Consider the following 17141-nt stretch of genomic DNA (forward strand, 5'->3'; position numbering starts at 1 on the left):
ACAGCAGTGAAATGTGGGCTTAGGATATGGTAACAAGGTTCTCTTTTTTTTATTATTTTTACAGTTTTGTGAGGGTTGGTTTGCAGAAGGAAATATACAGTGTACTTTCTTAAAAGGTGGTATAGTAGACCTATACGCCTGCTCTGTACCACCACTATTGTGGGTTTGTGCCTATAAGGCAGAAAGAAACCCTTGGAAATTATGATAAAAATGTCTATGGTTGCTTATTGTATTGCAAGCTTCGCATACTGTCATGGAGGAAGGAAGAGAGAAAAAACCCTTTTTCCTAGTGTGACACACGTAATGTTGAATTAATTTCCAAAGGAATGTCTATTTCTCATTTTTAAGATGGTACTGTATTTAATGCATACTAGGCATATGAAAGTGATTATGGAAATGAGGGTATGTGATCTGAGCTTCACTGCCACTTTGATGCATAGTACAACTTCTGTTAAAGACTACATTATTCAACACCTCTGCTAATAGAGATATTAACATGCCCTTTTAAGGGCAATGATCTGTTCTATCTTAATATATTTGTGAATGAGATTTTTTTTAAATATGGAGACTTGACTGTCTCCAGAATTAAAGTTGCATTTAAGTTCCACTGTCAGTTTATTTTGACACCTTCTCTCCAATTTTTGAGCTGTGTAAGTGATTTGTTTGAAAATATCTCTGTGATGTAAAGGGTAATGTTTGGTGGCTGAGGTGGGCTAGAGAGTGTCCAGAGCAGTAGGCAAGTGTGCATGGGTGGTCCGGTAGCTGGCAGGTCATTCCGTATCAGAGGCAGTCCAGGGCAGTGGTTGAGTTCTTGAAGGGACAGTAGCCAGAAGATCCAGTCCAAGGGGCCGGGTAAGTTGATTGGGAAGGCGAGGTTAGATAAGGTATTGAGGCAGCAGGGCAGGGTCAGAGGAAGCGGCAAGGCAGTCTGGAGAGCAGCTATCAGGCACTTGTCTGTTGCTCAGCTTCCTTTTCCTGTTGTGGCCTTTATATAAGCCAGGCTCTCAGTGAGAGTGCTGACTGTCTATCCAATCAGGGGCCTAGTGCATGGCTTCTGCATGGCTTCTGTGGGCCTGTAGGCTGTTTAGTCAGGCACTCTGGTTCAGTGTATTGCTACGGAACAGTGGTTAAGGATGCTGCCTAAGGACCTTGTGGGTCTGGCTTCAATACCAGGGTCCTGGCTTATCGGCTGGAAGAATTTTTTTCAGAAAACTTCCTAATTCTATGATATGTAGCTTTCCCATGCTGTTAAAAAACAAAAATCCGAACACCCACTTTGGGGAAAAAATGTTGTCCTCATGCCTTATCCGAACAGAGTAACTGGAAAACTTGTAGAATGCAGAAAATGTATATGAAAACTTGCCCACTGTGTACAGTTCACCTAATTCCACTGACTCCTATAACCTGTAGAATTGTGGCATGCCAGTTAATTGGAGAAGAATGGTGATGACTCATTGAGTTAACTTCTCTCACAGTGACACCACTTTAGAATGATCTGTATTATTGATCTGTACCTTACTGTAATCATAGCAGTTAGTTAGCTCAAGGGGTCTCAAACTTCATTGCATCGTGACCCCCTTCTGAGAACAAAGTTACTACGTGACCCCAGGTGGGGGTGGAGCCTGAGCCCCACCACTCTGGGTAGAGGTGGAGCTCAGGCTTCAGCTAGGGGTCCCAGCAAGTCTAAAGCTGGCCCTGGCGACCCCATTAAAATGGGGTTGAGACTAGTGTTCCCTCTAATTTTTCTCACCCATGTGCGGAATGTGACACATCACCTTCATATCGGTGCATATAACAAAATTCATGTGGTGGGGGTGGGACTGAGGGGTTTGGAGTGTGGGAGGGGGCTCAGGGCTGAGGGAGAGGGTTGGGGTGCAGGGATGTGAGGACTCTGGCTGGGAGTGCGGGCTCTGGGGTTGGGCCAGGAATGAGGGGCTCAGGGCTGGGGTGCAGGACTGTGATGACTCCAGCTGGGGGTGCAGGCTCTGGGGTGGGGCTGGGGATGAGGGGTTTGGGGTGCAGGAGGGTGCTCCAGGCTATGGCGAGGAGAGAGGACTCCCCGCAGCTCTCTCTCCCGCAGCAGCACCTGGGCTGGGGGGAAGGGGCACCCATCCTCTCCCCTTTGCGGCAGCTCCGGGTCTGGGACTGCAGGATAGGTGCTCCTCCCTTGGCTCCTGGAGGTCCGGCCGGGGCTGGGTTCAGGGAGTGGCGCCCCGTGAGAGGTCTGGGCCAGGCCACCCGGGTTCAGGCCGGGATGCCCCAGCTGTGGCTGGGTTCAACCTGCACCATGCTGCTGCGGCTGGGTCCAGGGCAGGCCGCGGCTGGGTCCAGGCTGTGCTGCCCCACCCCAGCCATGGCTGGGTCCGGCATGCACCGGTCTGCACTGCCCCAGCCATAGCTGGGTCCGAGCCATGCCGTGTTGTCCCCGCTGGCAGGTCCGGGCCCGGCATAGATAGAGCTAGGGGGCTGCCCCGGCTGCGGCAGGTTGGGGGCCGGGCTAGGTTGGGACTGGGGGAGGGTCATGCGTGGTGCTAAATAGGCGTCTGCGCAGCATACAGGGAACTTAGGTCAAGACCCACTGTGGGGTCCTGACCCCACAGTTTGAGAACCACTGAGTTAGAGACAACAATCATTTATAACTTTGCTTGATTGCAACTTAATAGCTTCAAATACGCGTTGTAACTATGTGGACAGTTTGAATGGTTAATAAACTATTTGTTAGCTAGAGAGAAACAAGAGATGAGACTAATGGAAACGTTTCTTAAAGGACCCATTTCAAATTATTTTTAACTTATCAACTATTGTGAATTCCCAGAAAATTCATTCTGTTCAGAGAGATGTAGTGTTGTAAGTGTGGGATGGATATAATATCTAATTTGTACATAACAAGGAGTATGTCCTCACAGAAGGGTAAGCCTGGGCTTATAGCCAGGTGTTGCCCCAATCCTCTCTCATGCCACATACAAAAACCTCTAACGTGGGTTTGAAGGTGCTTTAAACTAGGATTAGCACAGCTAAGGGTATAGGTGTGAGCTCATGTTTTGATTCAGCACAGGCTGGCAACCCACCTACTTTACAGTGAGAAGGCAGGCTAATCAAGCCTAGGTGCTTTAGTTCTCTGGTTCTATCCCAGAATGCCACCTGAGCTGTACTTTCTTGTCTAACACCTCCCTTCTTCTGCTCAGCAGTTTAACCCCATGGTTGCCTGTTCCATTTCTGTGGCACTTTCACAACATTTTAACAAAGATGCCGCCTAAGAAGTCTTCCTCCCATGCTGCCAGCATGTTAGATTCTGACACCAGCCTTCTGTTAAAGTGTGATATTAGCAAGACCTATACTTTGGGGAAAAGGATCCAAAATGACATTTTTATGTTTAGTGGATAGGAGAGAAATCTAGAGGAAAATAAGTCAGTTGGGAGCTCTACGATTCACTTTGTGGTTTGGAAACTGAATTCCTAAATTACATTCTCATTAAAAGTTCTTGCTGCAAAATGCTGTTTGCTTTCGCCTACATGAATCTCTGTTAATAATGAATAGCTCCACTTGGAAGTTATTTACATAAAGTATTGTTCTCACATCAGTACCACAAACTTCAGCTCCATACTACATGGGGGAGAGAGAGAAAGAACAACAAATAAATTCATAGAACAGCCCAGTTTAATGCATCACTGAGAACTGGGGGATATCCCACCAGAAATCCATTCCAGCACATGGGCTTGTACAGCAGCATTGTGTATGCAAAGGGGTCTGGCAGAGGTAGCCGTTTGCAGTAGGGATGCTCCACTCATGCTAAGGGCATGTGTACACACTAACTGCTACAGCGGCACTGCTGCAGCTGTACCACTCTAGTGCTTCAGTGAAGACACCACCTGTGTTGACAGGAGGGGTTCTCCCTTCGATGTAGGTACTGCACCTCTTGGAGAGGCGGTAGATATGTCAAGGGAAGAATTCTCCCATCAACCTAGCACTGTCTACACAAAAGTTAAGTCTGCTTAACTGCATTGCTCACGGTTGTGAATTTTTGACAACCCTCAGCAATGTAGTTATAGCAACCTAATTTCCTAGTGTAAGACCAGGTTTAAGCTAGTGAAAATTTATCTGAAGAGGCTTAATCCCTATTGTAAGGAAAATTACTCAATTTGGCCTTAACCATGGAATCATGACCAGTACCTAAATATTTTTAGAATTTCTAGAAGTAAATTTGTTGAACTAAAAACATCTGTTTTGTCCTTCAGGACTTCCAGATAAAGGTGAATAGTTCTTATTTTAGTAAATTATTCAGCCGAGCATCTAGTGGGTTAACTATATATGAAGATATATTAACAGTTCCAAAATCTACAGGACCAAAACAACTGCCCAAAGATTTTCTCTATCAAACTCTGTAAAATAAGTATTATGTTAAACCCACATTGCATGGACATGTAATGAAAGGAAACTACTTATTAACCGACATATACTGAGCAGATAATATGCAAATACTTGATCCCATTTTCCCCATTTCGATCTTTTCCCCATATCTTTGAATAATGGACTAAATGAAATTATAACTATTAGTGTGGAAATAAAAAGAAAATATAACTATTTATTGAGATGCTTTGCCTTAAAATAGTATAATAAAATACAAAATAGTGGTAGTCATTTACTGATTTAATTACCAATAGATGCAAGAGGTAGTATTTTTCGGGGGGGGGGGGGGGAGGAGGGGAGTAAAAAGAGTAAAATCCCAAGGGTTACACAGTTGTGAAGATTCCAAACAAGTAATACAGGACACATTTCAATAACATAAGAAATTGTTTAATTTAATTAATTGTGGTCTAATATGTTGTGCATCCCACTCTTGGTAAACCACAGTGGCATTTACTGGCTATTGCTTCAAAGCACTACTGTTTTTCATCGGCCAAATGTGTCATAAGAACATTAACTAAAGTCTGGAAAACAGTTCTCATGGATTTTGCTTTAATGATAAATCTAACATCTAGTGCACTTGCTGATATAATCAAGTGAATGGAATTTCCAAAATCTTGACTTAATGTCTTTTAAGTATGAAGCAATAATGTTTTTATGAAGTAGCTTTTAAATGGCATTTGTTGAAGTGGAGAGCAGATGGATTAGAAAGGTCTGTTTTTAACTGCAATCAGCAATGATCATAGTATCATATTACAATCACCCTATAAAATAGACTGTATTTAAAAAAAAAATGGAAAAAAATGCATGGTGATATGTGTTGCCCATAGGGGTCTGGAGCTGGTTACAGTTTGATAATGTTGCTTCAGCTGTTTTGGCTAACAATGCAGTTTTCAATCTGAGAATTCCTCTGTCAGTTAGGTTTTTATGAAGTTTTCTATTCAATTTTGCATACACTTACGAGGTTTGGGCTGAATATGGAAAGATGATATTCTTTCTTTCTTTCTTTCTTTCTCTCTCTCTCTCTCTCTCTCTCCTCTCCCTCCCCAAGTACTTTTCATGTGTTATACAGGTGTTTAGTTGTAATGTTTGCCAGGCAGCTACTTAGTAAGAATTAAGGCTACAACCACAGCATGTTATCCAGTTCTTTCCCTTCCCCCACACGTGAGAAAGTGGTAAATGCATATTCAAGCTCACCATCTCTGCTACTGCTGTGCTTGCAGATAGTTTACAACAGAGTATTCCTCTAGGTCTTTGAACAAATTTTTGTGTTGTCAGTTTCCTCAGATTATACATTCTTTTTGGGCCAGCACAGTATTTTCTTCTATGTCTTGTACAAGATAAACACAAAAATGAATAATAATTAGGGTTGTCAAGCGATAAAAAAAATAATCGTGATTAATCAAGCAATTAAAAATTAATCACGATTAATCGCACTGTTAAACAATAATAGAATACTGTTTAAATATATTTGGATGTTTTCTACATTTTCAAATATATTAATTTCAATTACAATACAGAATACAAAGTGTACAGTGCTCACTTTATATTTTTTTTTATTACAAACAAGTTTGTTTACATTTGCAGGGAATAATGCTGCCTGCTTCTTGTTCACAATGCCACCTGAAAGTGAGAACAGGCATTCACATGGCACTGTTGTAGCTGGCATTGCAAGATATTTGCATGCCAGATCTTGATGCTTCAACCACCATTCCAGAGGACATGCGTCCATGGTGATAACGGGTTCTCCAAAGCAGTGCGGACCGACGCATGTTCATTTTCATCATCTGAGTCAGATGCCACCAGCAGAAGGTTGATTTTCTTTTTTTTGGTGGTTTGGGTTCTATAGTTTCCGCATCAGATTTTGCTCTTTTAAGACTTCTGAAAGCCTCCTGAACACCTCATCCCTCTCAGATTTTTGGAAGGCACTTCCAAAATCTTAAATCTTGGGTCGAGTGCTGTAGCTATCTTTAGAAATTTCACATTGGTATCTTCTTTGCATTTTGTCAAATTTGCTGTGAGTTTGTTCATAAAATGAACAACATGTGCTGGGTCATCATCCAAGACTGTTATGAAATATATGGCATAATGCGGATGAAACAGAGCAGGAGACATACAATTCTCCCCCAAGGAGTTCAGTCACAAATTTAATTAACACATTATTTTTTAACATGCGTCATCAGCATGAAAACATGTCCTCTGGAAAGATGGCCGAAGCATGAAGAGGCAATCTTTAGTGCATCTGGAATATAAATATCTTGTGAAGCCAGCTACAACAGTGCCATTCGAATGCCTGTTCTCACTTTCAGGTGGCATTGTGAACAAGAAGCAGGCAGCATTATTCCCTGCAAATGTAAACAAACTTGTTTGTCTTAGCGATTAGCTGAACAAGAAGTAGGACTGAGTGGACTTGTAGGCGCTAAAGTTTTACATTGTTTTGTTTTTGAGTCCAGTTATATAACCAAAAAAATCTAAGATTGTAAGTTTCATGTTCATGATAAAGAGATTGCACTACAGTACTTGTAAGAGGTGATTTGAAAAGTATTATTTCTTGTGTTTATCATTTTACAGTGCAAATATTTATAATAAAATAATATAAAGTGAGTACTGTACACTTTGTATTTTGTGCTGTAATTGAAATCAAAATATTTGGAAATGTAGAAAAACATAAAAAGAATTTAATCTATTTCAATTGGTATTCTATAGTCGACAAAGAGACGAGAAAGAGTTTGTTAGGATGGAGTCCTGTTACCTCCAGAATAATAAGAGCGAGATTCTTCTCCAGATATGCGAAGACTACCATCATCCAATGTTATGCACCTACTGAACAAGCTGAGGAGGAGGAAAAAGACTTGTTCTATACCAGACTCCAGGAAGAGATACTTAAGACCCCATGCCACGACATCCTGATTTTGATGGGCGACATCAATGCTAAAGTCGGTTCCAGCAATGCCGGGTATGAAGCATGCATGGGGCGGGAAGGAGTTGGAGAGAGAAATGACAACGGTCAACGATTTGTAGACTTATGTCTTGAGAATGGACTGGTGATAGGTGGAACAATCTTCCAACATAAGACAATACACAAGCTGACGTGGATATCACCGGATGGGAACACTAGGAACCAAATTGATCACATTGCAATCAATCGGAAATGGAGAGGGTCACTGCTGGATACTAGAGTATCAAGAAGTGCAGATGTAGGTGGTGACCACCATCTTGTATTGAGCAAGCTTCAGATAAAATTGCGAAAGACGAAGAAAGTTTGTGGGCAACAAATTTTCGACTTAAGGAAGTTGGAAGAACTGCCGGTAAAGGCACAGTTCATATTGGAGCTCTCGAAAAAGTTTCAACTTCTAAATGACTTGCGAACTGGTAATATAAACAACGTCGAGAAGGCATATGTAGAGACCAGCAAGACAGTGCTTGGCTACAAGAGAAGAGAGCGGAAAGTATGGATTTCAGATCACACATGGAAACAACGAAGATGGAGGTGGCTGGGGCATGTGTTGAGAATGGATGCTGACAGACACCCTCGTATTGCCCTACGATGGACACCACAAGGAAGAAGGAGGAGAGGTAGACCATTGGGGACGTGGCGAAGGACCATTGAAGAGGAAATGAAAGGTATGGGAATGAAGTGGGATGAAATCTGCTGTCTCGCTCAAGAACAAAATGAATGGAGGAGAGTGGTTGGCGCCTTATGCTCCACTGGGAGTGAAGAAGAAGAAGAAGAATTCTATAGTTTAACAATGCGATTAATTGTGATTAATTTTTTTAATTGCGATTTCCTTTTTTTGAGTTAATCTTCTGAGTTAATTGCAATTAATCAACATCCTTAATAATAATAATAGTTAATTTGTACTTTAAAGCTCAAAAGTTACTTTTAAGACTTTTTAACTCCAACCTCCTTATCTACCACTTCCATTCCCTCCTTTCCAGCAAAGGTATAGGGTTCCTCTTCCCAGTTACTTACTAATTCTTTTTGCATCAATGGAGAATTTGCTTCCAGACCCTTTTTTTTTCTCTTTCAAGTTTGTATTTCAGTGATCACTTTCAGGTTTCCAATATTAGTCATCAAGTTGCGTATGTATCACTACATTTTTGAGCTGGTGTATATGAAAATTATTGAAGTTTTTTGATTTAAGATTTAGGACTAAGGCCTCAGCATTTGGCATCAGTGATGAGTCAGCCCACTGCCATCAAGAACTGGCTCCCATTGAGCAGTGATTGTATTAGACTGTTCTTCTGAAATCGGATTTACTTTCCAGACAAACCTGATGGCTTTTGTTGATTCAGTTGTTATTAAATTCGTCCTGACCTTTGCCCTTCTGAAAAATCCTCCTTATGCTTTCAGTGCATTGAAGGACCATAATATAGCAGTTTACTGAGTTGGGGAGATGTCCAATGGGAGCTCACAGAAATAGTAGTTAAGCTACTTTTTAGATTTAACATTTAAAAACATAAATATAAAATAATAAGTAAAAACATTTATTATTAGGGGGAAAAAGCAAAAGGAACATTAATTCACAAATGACACTCAGGATCTGTCTACACTGCAATTAAACACTCGTGGCTAGCTGTGTAGCTTGTGGGGCTCAGACAACAGGGCTGTTGAATTGCTTTGTAAACATTCAGGCTTGAGCTGGAGCATGGGTTGTGGGATCCCGCAAGGAAAGAGGGTCCCTGAGCCCAGGCGCTAGCCCAAGCCTGCATGTCTGCATTGCAATTAAACAGCCCTCTTCCTGACTATAAAAGTCTTACTGGTTGACTGACCAGGTATCATTCCCAGTCCTTCAATCCAAGGCAATGCCACTTCCCCAATGGCTGGTAGGTGAACCTGGGCCCACCCTCTTCCCTGGGTTCTAGCTCCGAGACCCTCTAATCAGCTGCCAAGGTTTGCTCCATCCCCAATCTTCCTGCCATTTCCCTGAGCCGTTTCCTATTGTGTCTCTCAGGCTTCTACACCACCCTTCTGAATAAATATTTCCTTCAGGGAATGAATCCCAGGGGTTCTCTTTCGCTGGGTTTCCTCCTTTTCCTCTGTAATGCCCTGCGAGTGAATACTGCCACCCCTTTCTGCTGCCAGCTTTTTGCCTAATACCAGCCCCTCTTGCGCCTGCTCAGCTTAGCTCCATCCTCAGTTAGGGATTGCCTGTCAAGGCTAACTCTCCCTTAGGTGTGGCTTATCAGGTTACTTAACCCCCTTTGAGCCACATTAACTCTTTCCGTACTAGTGTGGGATTAACACGCCATCACAAGACAGTACCTAGAATGCTGTGTTCTGTTTGGGACTGGAGCACCTATGTATTAGAAAGATGTTTCAGACGTGGAAGACAGTCAATAAAATGAAGCAACAATGATTAACAGAGATGGGCCCAATGAAAACTGTGGAGCAAGGACTTGAAGCTGTAGTGGTGGGAGGAAATAATGGTACTCTCCTAAACTGTGCAGTTCACAGTAGATACTACAGATGTTTCGAAATATAGTTAGTTCTGCTGGGCTCTGCAAGCAGGGTGGATCTGATTTAAATCAAATTGATTTAAATCACTAGTCAGGAAGACTTGATTTAATCATGGATTTCTACATAAAAGTGCATTCATGTTGGTTGTAATAACCTTAATACATATTCTTCACAACTCAGAGATAGATGTAGGTTTCATTTTTAGAAGGTACACACTATACATTTTTAAAGTGATTTATTTGGAAAACTTTTCAGATTAGGTTTACAGCTATATTAGAAAAGGAATGATTGTGTGGCCATTTCATTTACCAAAGGTAATTGAAGCAGATATTTATGAAGTCATTGGGAGGTGAACTATCTCCAGTTTAACAGGTTAATCATTAATATTTGGAGGATTTTCTTGCTGTGCTGTATTAGGAAGAGAACATCACTGGACAGACATTTAAATTGTTTTATTTAACTAAAACAACAACTGGATTTTTTTCTTCAACACCAAACATATAATATTTTAACAAAACAAGCATATGAATTTTTGAATTTAAACATTCAGGTTTTTTAAAATCAGGTTTGTTTTTGTTAAAATTGTTTTTAACTAAAATAGTTAAATGAAATATTTAAAAAACAAACAAACAAAAATTAAATTGACTATACAGACAAGTCAACATGAGAAACTTAAAGTATTGGCTTCTGCAGCTAACTCAGTCGTCTTCACCTTCATTTTGCTGTTTGTTCATAATCTGGAAAAGAAAAACAAGCTTTCCTGCTTTTAGAGGTCCCAAATGATTTCTCAATTTGGAATGAATTAGTCCAAAGGAAGAATATATTCTTTCTACACCGACAGAAGAAGCTTCTGCTGTTAAAATGAGGAGATCACTTCAACAGTCTCTGAATCCAAGTGCTTAAGTAACTTCCACAGTTCACTGGTGTGACTTTCTTTAAAACATCATCAGCAAACGTATATTTCTTGAATGGTTCACCCTTAGCTCTGAAGTTTATTATAGTTGGCATTATGGAGGGATGGTTGCTGGATGTCCATGTCATAGCCAACTCCTCTTCTTCAACACTTAAGGTTTGACCCTGGTACCAAGTATTGAGAATATTTGCAAGAAAATGTGCTGGAGATAGTGCTTGTCCCATTTGTGGGGTTTTTTTGTTATGCTTGTAATTTAACTCTGTCATTGCATATTTCTGTTTTTAAGATCTCAGTCAGTTCCTTCCAAATTTCAACATCATGAGCAATAAAGCAGCTATTTCCCTGCATTTTGTTCAAGGCTACAGAAATAGGCTTCAAGGTACTCAGCATGTGTTCAACATTTCTCTTAAGCCCAATGTTGAGAACTTCCGCTGTGACAGTGCCATCTATTTTTTCACAATTTTGTTCACAAACTGTCATCAGATTAGGCCAGTTCTTGATATAGTGCTCAAAACAGTCCACTTCTGAGTTCCATCACATGTCTTGTGGGAGAGTTAGCTTGGTTCCTCCCACTTTTTTCAGAGCAGCTGCTGCAAAGTGGTTGTTTTGGAAGTATTTTGCAGTTTCAACAACATTAGCCTTTTTTTCTGAAACACTGAAGTCTTTGGCTAGGAGGTGCATCAAATGAGCACTGCAACTGTATGTTATTAGCTTGGGATTCTCTTCACTCTCTTCTAAATAATTTCTTCTAATCTTGGATACATTTGCAGCATTGTCTGTGACCAAGCTGTGTTACTAGACATTTGAATTTTTTTTCACAGTTTGTTATAGCTTTTACTGCTACTTCTTGTAAGTATTCTGTTTTGTGTGCATTTTCTAATGTATCAATTGTGTCTGTAAGGAAGACATTCCCTTCTTCTGTTGTCACACAAGCACATATAACAGTATCATTGTGGATGTTGCTACATCCATCAAGACTCAGGTTAACAATTTCACCCTCTAGTCCTTTTGCACACAGCTCAATTTATCTTTTGTACACTTTATCCATCAATTTGCCTGTGACATCTGCTCTGTTGGGTGGACTGTATCCTGGTCTTAATGACTGAACCATGTTAATTAAGTGTGGGGTTTCAATTATACGGAAAGGAGAGTTTGTTGCATAAACAAACCGGGTAATTTTTTAATCAGTTACCTCTTTTTTGTAATCTGTTGGTTCTTATCCCAAATTTATCTATGGCTGTTTCTGCATGATGGAGTTTTTTTTCTCTTTTTGCTACAGGTGGTATATTGTGGCTATGTGACATACATGATGTGACTGAAACACTGTCATTGGCAGATAACTCTGAAACTATAGAAAATGATGGTGATCTTGAAGGTGGATAGTCTTCAGAATCCTGTATGTTGAGAATGGCTTCTCCTAAACAAAATAAGTCAATGCAGTTATTTAATTATTATTACCATACTGCTCATTTAGTATTACTCATTGCATTCACTGACACTCAGTACTACTTTAAAGGTAAAGTTGTAAAAGGAAGATCTGCCTATTTCAGCGATTTATTTTTTATCACAACTGAATCTAAAATGATAGTACCATAGAGTAACAACTATATTTTTTGTTCAAACATGAGAATTCAATCCTTGAGGGGGCTACTTAGGGATCTGGGGCAAAAATCAGTACTTGGTCCTGCTACTGAAGGCAGGGGGCTGGACTCGATGACCTTTCAAGGTCCCTTCCAGTTCTAGGAGATAGGTATATCTCCAATCATTATTATAAAAAAAATAGTCCAGAAGGAAGACAGGCAGTCCTTAAGAAAGAAGTATTAAATAAACAAGTTTACCAACCTGAAGATCCTGCATGTTCAGACATGTTTCTTTCATCATCTTCAGTGCAGCTTCCTCCTGATAAGGAACATTTCCCCCTGCCTGCTCGGCTGCCTACTCAGCTGTTCACTTCTCCCCTGTTGGTTGGAGGACCGGACAAATGGAAGCCCCGGGCCGTAGTTTGGAGACCCCTGTTCTAGACCAGAGGTGGACAAACTTCAGCCTGGGGACCACTTCCGGCCCTTCGGACGTTTTAATCTGGCCCTCAAGCTCCCGCTGGGGAGCAGGGTCCAGGGCTTGCCATGCTCTGGCTGTCCAGCCGGCAAGCAGAGTCGGGGGTTGGCCCTCCACCGTGCATGCCGTGGCTCTTCCTGGCTTCCAGAAGCAGCAGCATGTCGCTCCTATGTGTAGTGGCAGCCAGGGGGCTCCGTGCATGGCCCTGGCCCCAAGTGCGGCCCCCGCAGCTCCTGTTGGCTGGGCACCACAGCCAATGGGAGCTGCCGGGGCAGCGCCTGTGGATGGGGCAATGCATAGAGTCATCTGGCCGTGCCTCCACATAGGAGCCAGAGGGGAGACACGCTACTGCTTCAGGGAGCTGCTTGAGTTAAGCGCTGCGTGGAGCCTGCCCCACTTCCCAGGCCCCAACTCCCTGCCCCAGCCCTGATCCCTCTTCCGCCCTCTGAACCCCTCCATCCCAGCCCGGAGCACCCTCCTACACCCCCAATTCCTCATCTCCCGCCCCACCCCAGAGCCCTCACCCTCAACCAGAGCCCTCACCCCTAATTTCATGAGCATTCATGGCCTGCCATACAATTTCCATACCCAGATGTGGCCTTCGGGCCAAAAAGTTTGCCCACCCCTTTTCTAGACTGAGCACTGAATCCCATTGGGTAGATAGAAAGATTAACCTAAGTAATCTATACAGAAGCCCCTCCCTAATCCATGAACTATTGGAACTCATTTACAAAACTTTTCTTAAACATTACATGAATATATTATCTCATACTATAGAATTAGAATTTATAATCCCTATTCCTATCTCTGAGCTATAATGTATCTTAATTAAAACTACCGTTTTTTTCCTCAGAAATCATTTTATCAAAAAAAATCCGATTAAAAAAAATCATTGATTTTTATTCACCTTGTCTGCAAGTTTGATTCCTCTCAGTGAGGCTTGGAAATAACCATGGGCTGGGCTGGATTAAGGCATAAACACAATAGTCATGTACCTAAATTCCCCATTTTCTAGAGTCAAGTGATGGTGTCAAGATTCTGAGCTTTCATTAGAAATGAATTATTTATAGCACCCATTGTTAGAAAACCTTGAAATCATGAACTGATGCATTCAGCACTGGCTTAAGGTATAGGCATTAAACGTGTATGTATAAGGTGACTGCTCAATCAACCTGATTAAGTTCAGAATCTCAGTTTTCACTTTTTTTTTTTTAAATAACGTTATAGCACTCATGGTTGTGAAGAAAATCTTGTTAAGGTGAGACCCAAGTGTAACCAGTGCAGTGATGTCTGAGTCTGCAGACAGCCTAGAACAGTAGCTCTGTGAGGTGTGAAGTACTCCATGCATCTCAGTGGGGGGTTAATGTCATAATCTACTGCTGTAGGGACTCCCCACCAACAGCACCCCAGCAGAGGGATCTGTGTGTGGCAGAAACATGCATTTGGCCCTGCCTATCAACTTATTCTGAATCAGCCCCCACTGCTGGGATAAGTTCTGCCTCCCCCTTCTGTCACCAAGAGTTGGACAGGGATATTTGCTCCTCCTAGGGGAAGAGTTCCTACTGTTCTGGAGAGAGCCCCATTCCACTGCTTCTGAAGGGACCACGGACGAGACAGCGAGAAGGAGGTGAATGCGTCACTCTTCGTGTACAGTAAAACGCCTCTCTTTGGAGCCCACCTTCCCGAGGAGCCGGAAACCATCCCGCAGGTGAACCTGGTGCCCACGCTGGCCCTGCTGCTGGGCGTGCCCATTCCGTACAGTAACATCGGGGAGGTGATGGCTGAGCTGTTCTCGGGGGACGGCAGTGCTGCTTCGGCAGCACTCAGTCAGCTCTTGGCGTATCGCATCAATGGCAGACAGGTGGACCGTTTCCTGCACTCCTACTCGCTGGCTGCCCAGGACCTGCCAGCTGAGCGGCTCCGGCACCTGTGGGAGCTTTTCTCTGCTGCGCTGGAGGAGCACGACTGGCTGCTGGTCCAAGTGCGGGAGGGGCTGCCTGCATCGCCCGAGCTGGAGGCCAGGCTGGGGCGACTGGTTGGTCGCTTCCAGCATTACCTGCGGGAGGCCCGGGCCGTGTGCATGGAGTCCTGGGCCCGCTTCCACCCCCTGCGCATGGTGGCTGGCTGTGCGCTCATCGCCTGCCTGCTCTGCTGTGTCGCCTTGCATCCGAAGAAGTGGGTATTCACCCACGAAAGCTCATGCTGCACGTCTGTTAGTCTATAAGGTGCCACAGGATTCTTTGCTGCTTCTACAGAACCAGACTAACACAGCTACCCCTCTGATACTTGCTTCTGACACAGCCATTCTAATTGTGGGAGAGCCACAGCACAGGGATGGGGCTAAGGGAGGCTCTGGGTCCTGATGTGTCTAGGGTCGTGGATTGCCATAAATGTTTTTGGATGCACTGATATCTGTAGACACTGACTGCCAGGCCAGATGCCTACTGGATCTGGTCAGGGAGACAGGTCTTGTATTAATCACTGGGCTCTGTAGGGATTGGCTCCACCTTGATGGAGCTCAGTTGCCTCCAGGACTCTGCTCCTTCCCAATGGCCTTTTGTCGCCTGGCCTGGATCAAACTCGAAGAAAATCAGAAGTGTTGGGTCTCTCCCAGCACTACTCACTCAAAGTGAGGTGACACTCACAATAGACTGTGTCTTTATAATGTGATCATGTCTCTCCTTTCTTAATTATTTTGAATGGTATTGAAATAGCTAACCTTTCATAAAGATTGGATCTGAATAACCCTGGACTTTGTGGAAGATCAGATCTGAACTTGATGGCATGGGTCCATCGCTCTGATTAAAAGATGGATAGGGATTGATTTATATAGAGAGATTTAAAGAGATAAATACATATTAGGGCTAACATTTTCAAACGTGAGTATCTAAAGTAAGGCAACTAAATAAGTAGCCTGACTTTTTTAAAGGTGCTGAGATCCTCTGAACTCTCGTTGACTTCACTGGGAGCTACAGAGTCTTAGCACCTCTGGAAATCTTTCACATGTAGGTTTCTAACAAAGGTGGAATTGTACTCAGTACCTTTGGAGATAATTCATATCATTTTCTTAAAACAGGAGCCTTAAAAGGACAATCTCTTCTATAGGTTTCTCTGTGTACAAATTAGAATATCTATGTAATACTGGAAGCACTATAGTGGCTGCATAGTTAAGGTGTGTGGAGATTTATTTACGTAGTATTTTCCAAAGCACTATCAAAACATAAATTCTCTCCTGTGTGATAGCCTCCATTTTTCCTTTGGGGAAACAGGGACACAGAGAGATTTGTGACTTGCCTAAAATCACAGAGCAAATCAGTTCCAAAACCAAGATTAGAACCCAAGTCTCTTGGCATTTAGGCCTATGCCTAGTCTGCTACACTACTGTGCCTCCTAGGAAAAAGTCATTTAACTGTCTTTTTTACCATAACATCCCTACCCTGGACACACCACATTGGCCTCATTGTCTGAGGCCACAGATTCAGGTGAGAAAGAAAAGGTCACTCATCTAGGTCCCTCTGAACTTCTTCAAAGTTTTCTCTTATCTGGACTGTATAATTTGGTTCCTCTGAAAATGTTGCTACCTCACTTGTTCTCCCATGTTCCCAGGTTAATAATATACATATTGAAATTTGGGACACACAACTGCTAATAGTTTGAGAATTAACAACTTATTTCTACCCTTTTATGCCAAATAGCCAGTTTTTGATCTGTGATGGTATTTACCCCTGTCACCTGATGGCTTACTATATTCAGTAGCATTTTGTTAAATACTTTTTCAGAGGCTTTTTGAAAGTTCAAATACATTTGATAAACTCTGATCGAAGAATTTCTAGTGGATTAGAGTAGCACAATTTTCTTTTATGGAAGCCATGTTGTTTTGGCCTGATGGTATCATGGACATTTTAGTGTTTAGTAGTGTTAATAATAGTGTCTAAGTATCTACATGGGGAACAAATATTTTATAATGGGCTCTTCAATCCAGCAGACAAAGATATAACACTATCCAGTAGTTGGAAGCTGAAGCTAGACAAATTCAGACTGGAAATAAGGTGTAAATTTTTAACAGTGAATATAATTAACCATTGGAACTATTTACCAAGGGGTGGTGGTGGATTCTCCATCACTGGTATTTATTAAATACATTTTAAATTTTTTTAAAGATATGCTCTAGTTCAAAAGGAATTATTTTGAAGAAGTTCTGTGGTCTGTTTATACGGAGGTCAGACTAGATGAACACAATGGCCTCTTTCAGCATTTGAATATGTAAGTGACTTCTTGGAGCATGAGGAATAGTTAACCTTCTCCAGC

The 17141-nt window shown here is 42.3% G+C and overlaps 1 protein-coding gene across 24 annotated transcripts in view; it reads left to right on the forward strand.

Annotated features, from left to right (window-relative positions):
* VPS13B (vacuolar protein sorting 13 homolog B) overlaps window positions 1–17141 on the forward strand; it is a 917098-nt gene that overhangs the window by 267804 nt on the left and 632153 nt on the right. The window contains exon 18 of one of the 24 annotated variants that reach the window (XM_039522064.1): window positions 7190–7532. The exons of the other annotated variants lie outside the window; for them this stretch is intronic. Within the exon in view, the coding sequence (XP_039377998.1) occupies window positions 7190–7314 (125 nt within the window). The 3' untranslated portion in view covers window positions 7315–7532. Of the gene's footprint in view, window positions 1–7189; window positions 7533–17141 lie in introns of those variants that run through there. 24 annotated transcript variants of the gene reach the window in all.

The sequence above is a fragment of the Mauremys reevesii genome, linkage group 2, assembly GCF_016161935.1.
Source record: "Mauremys reevesii isolate NIE-2019 linkage group 2, ASM1616193v1, whole genome shotgun sequence".
Taxonomy (NCBI): domain Eukaryota; kingdom Metazoa; phylum Chordata; order Testudines; family Geoemydidae; genus Mauremys; species Mauremys reevesii.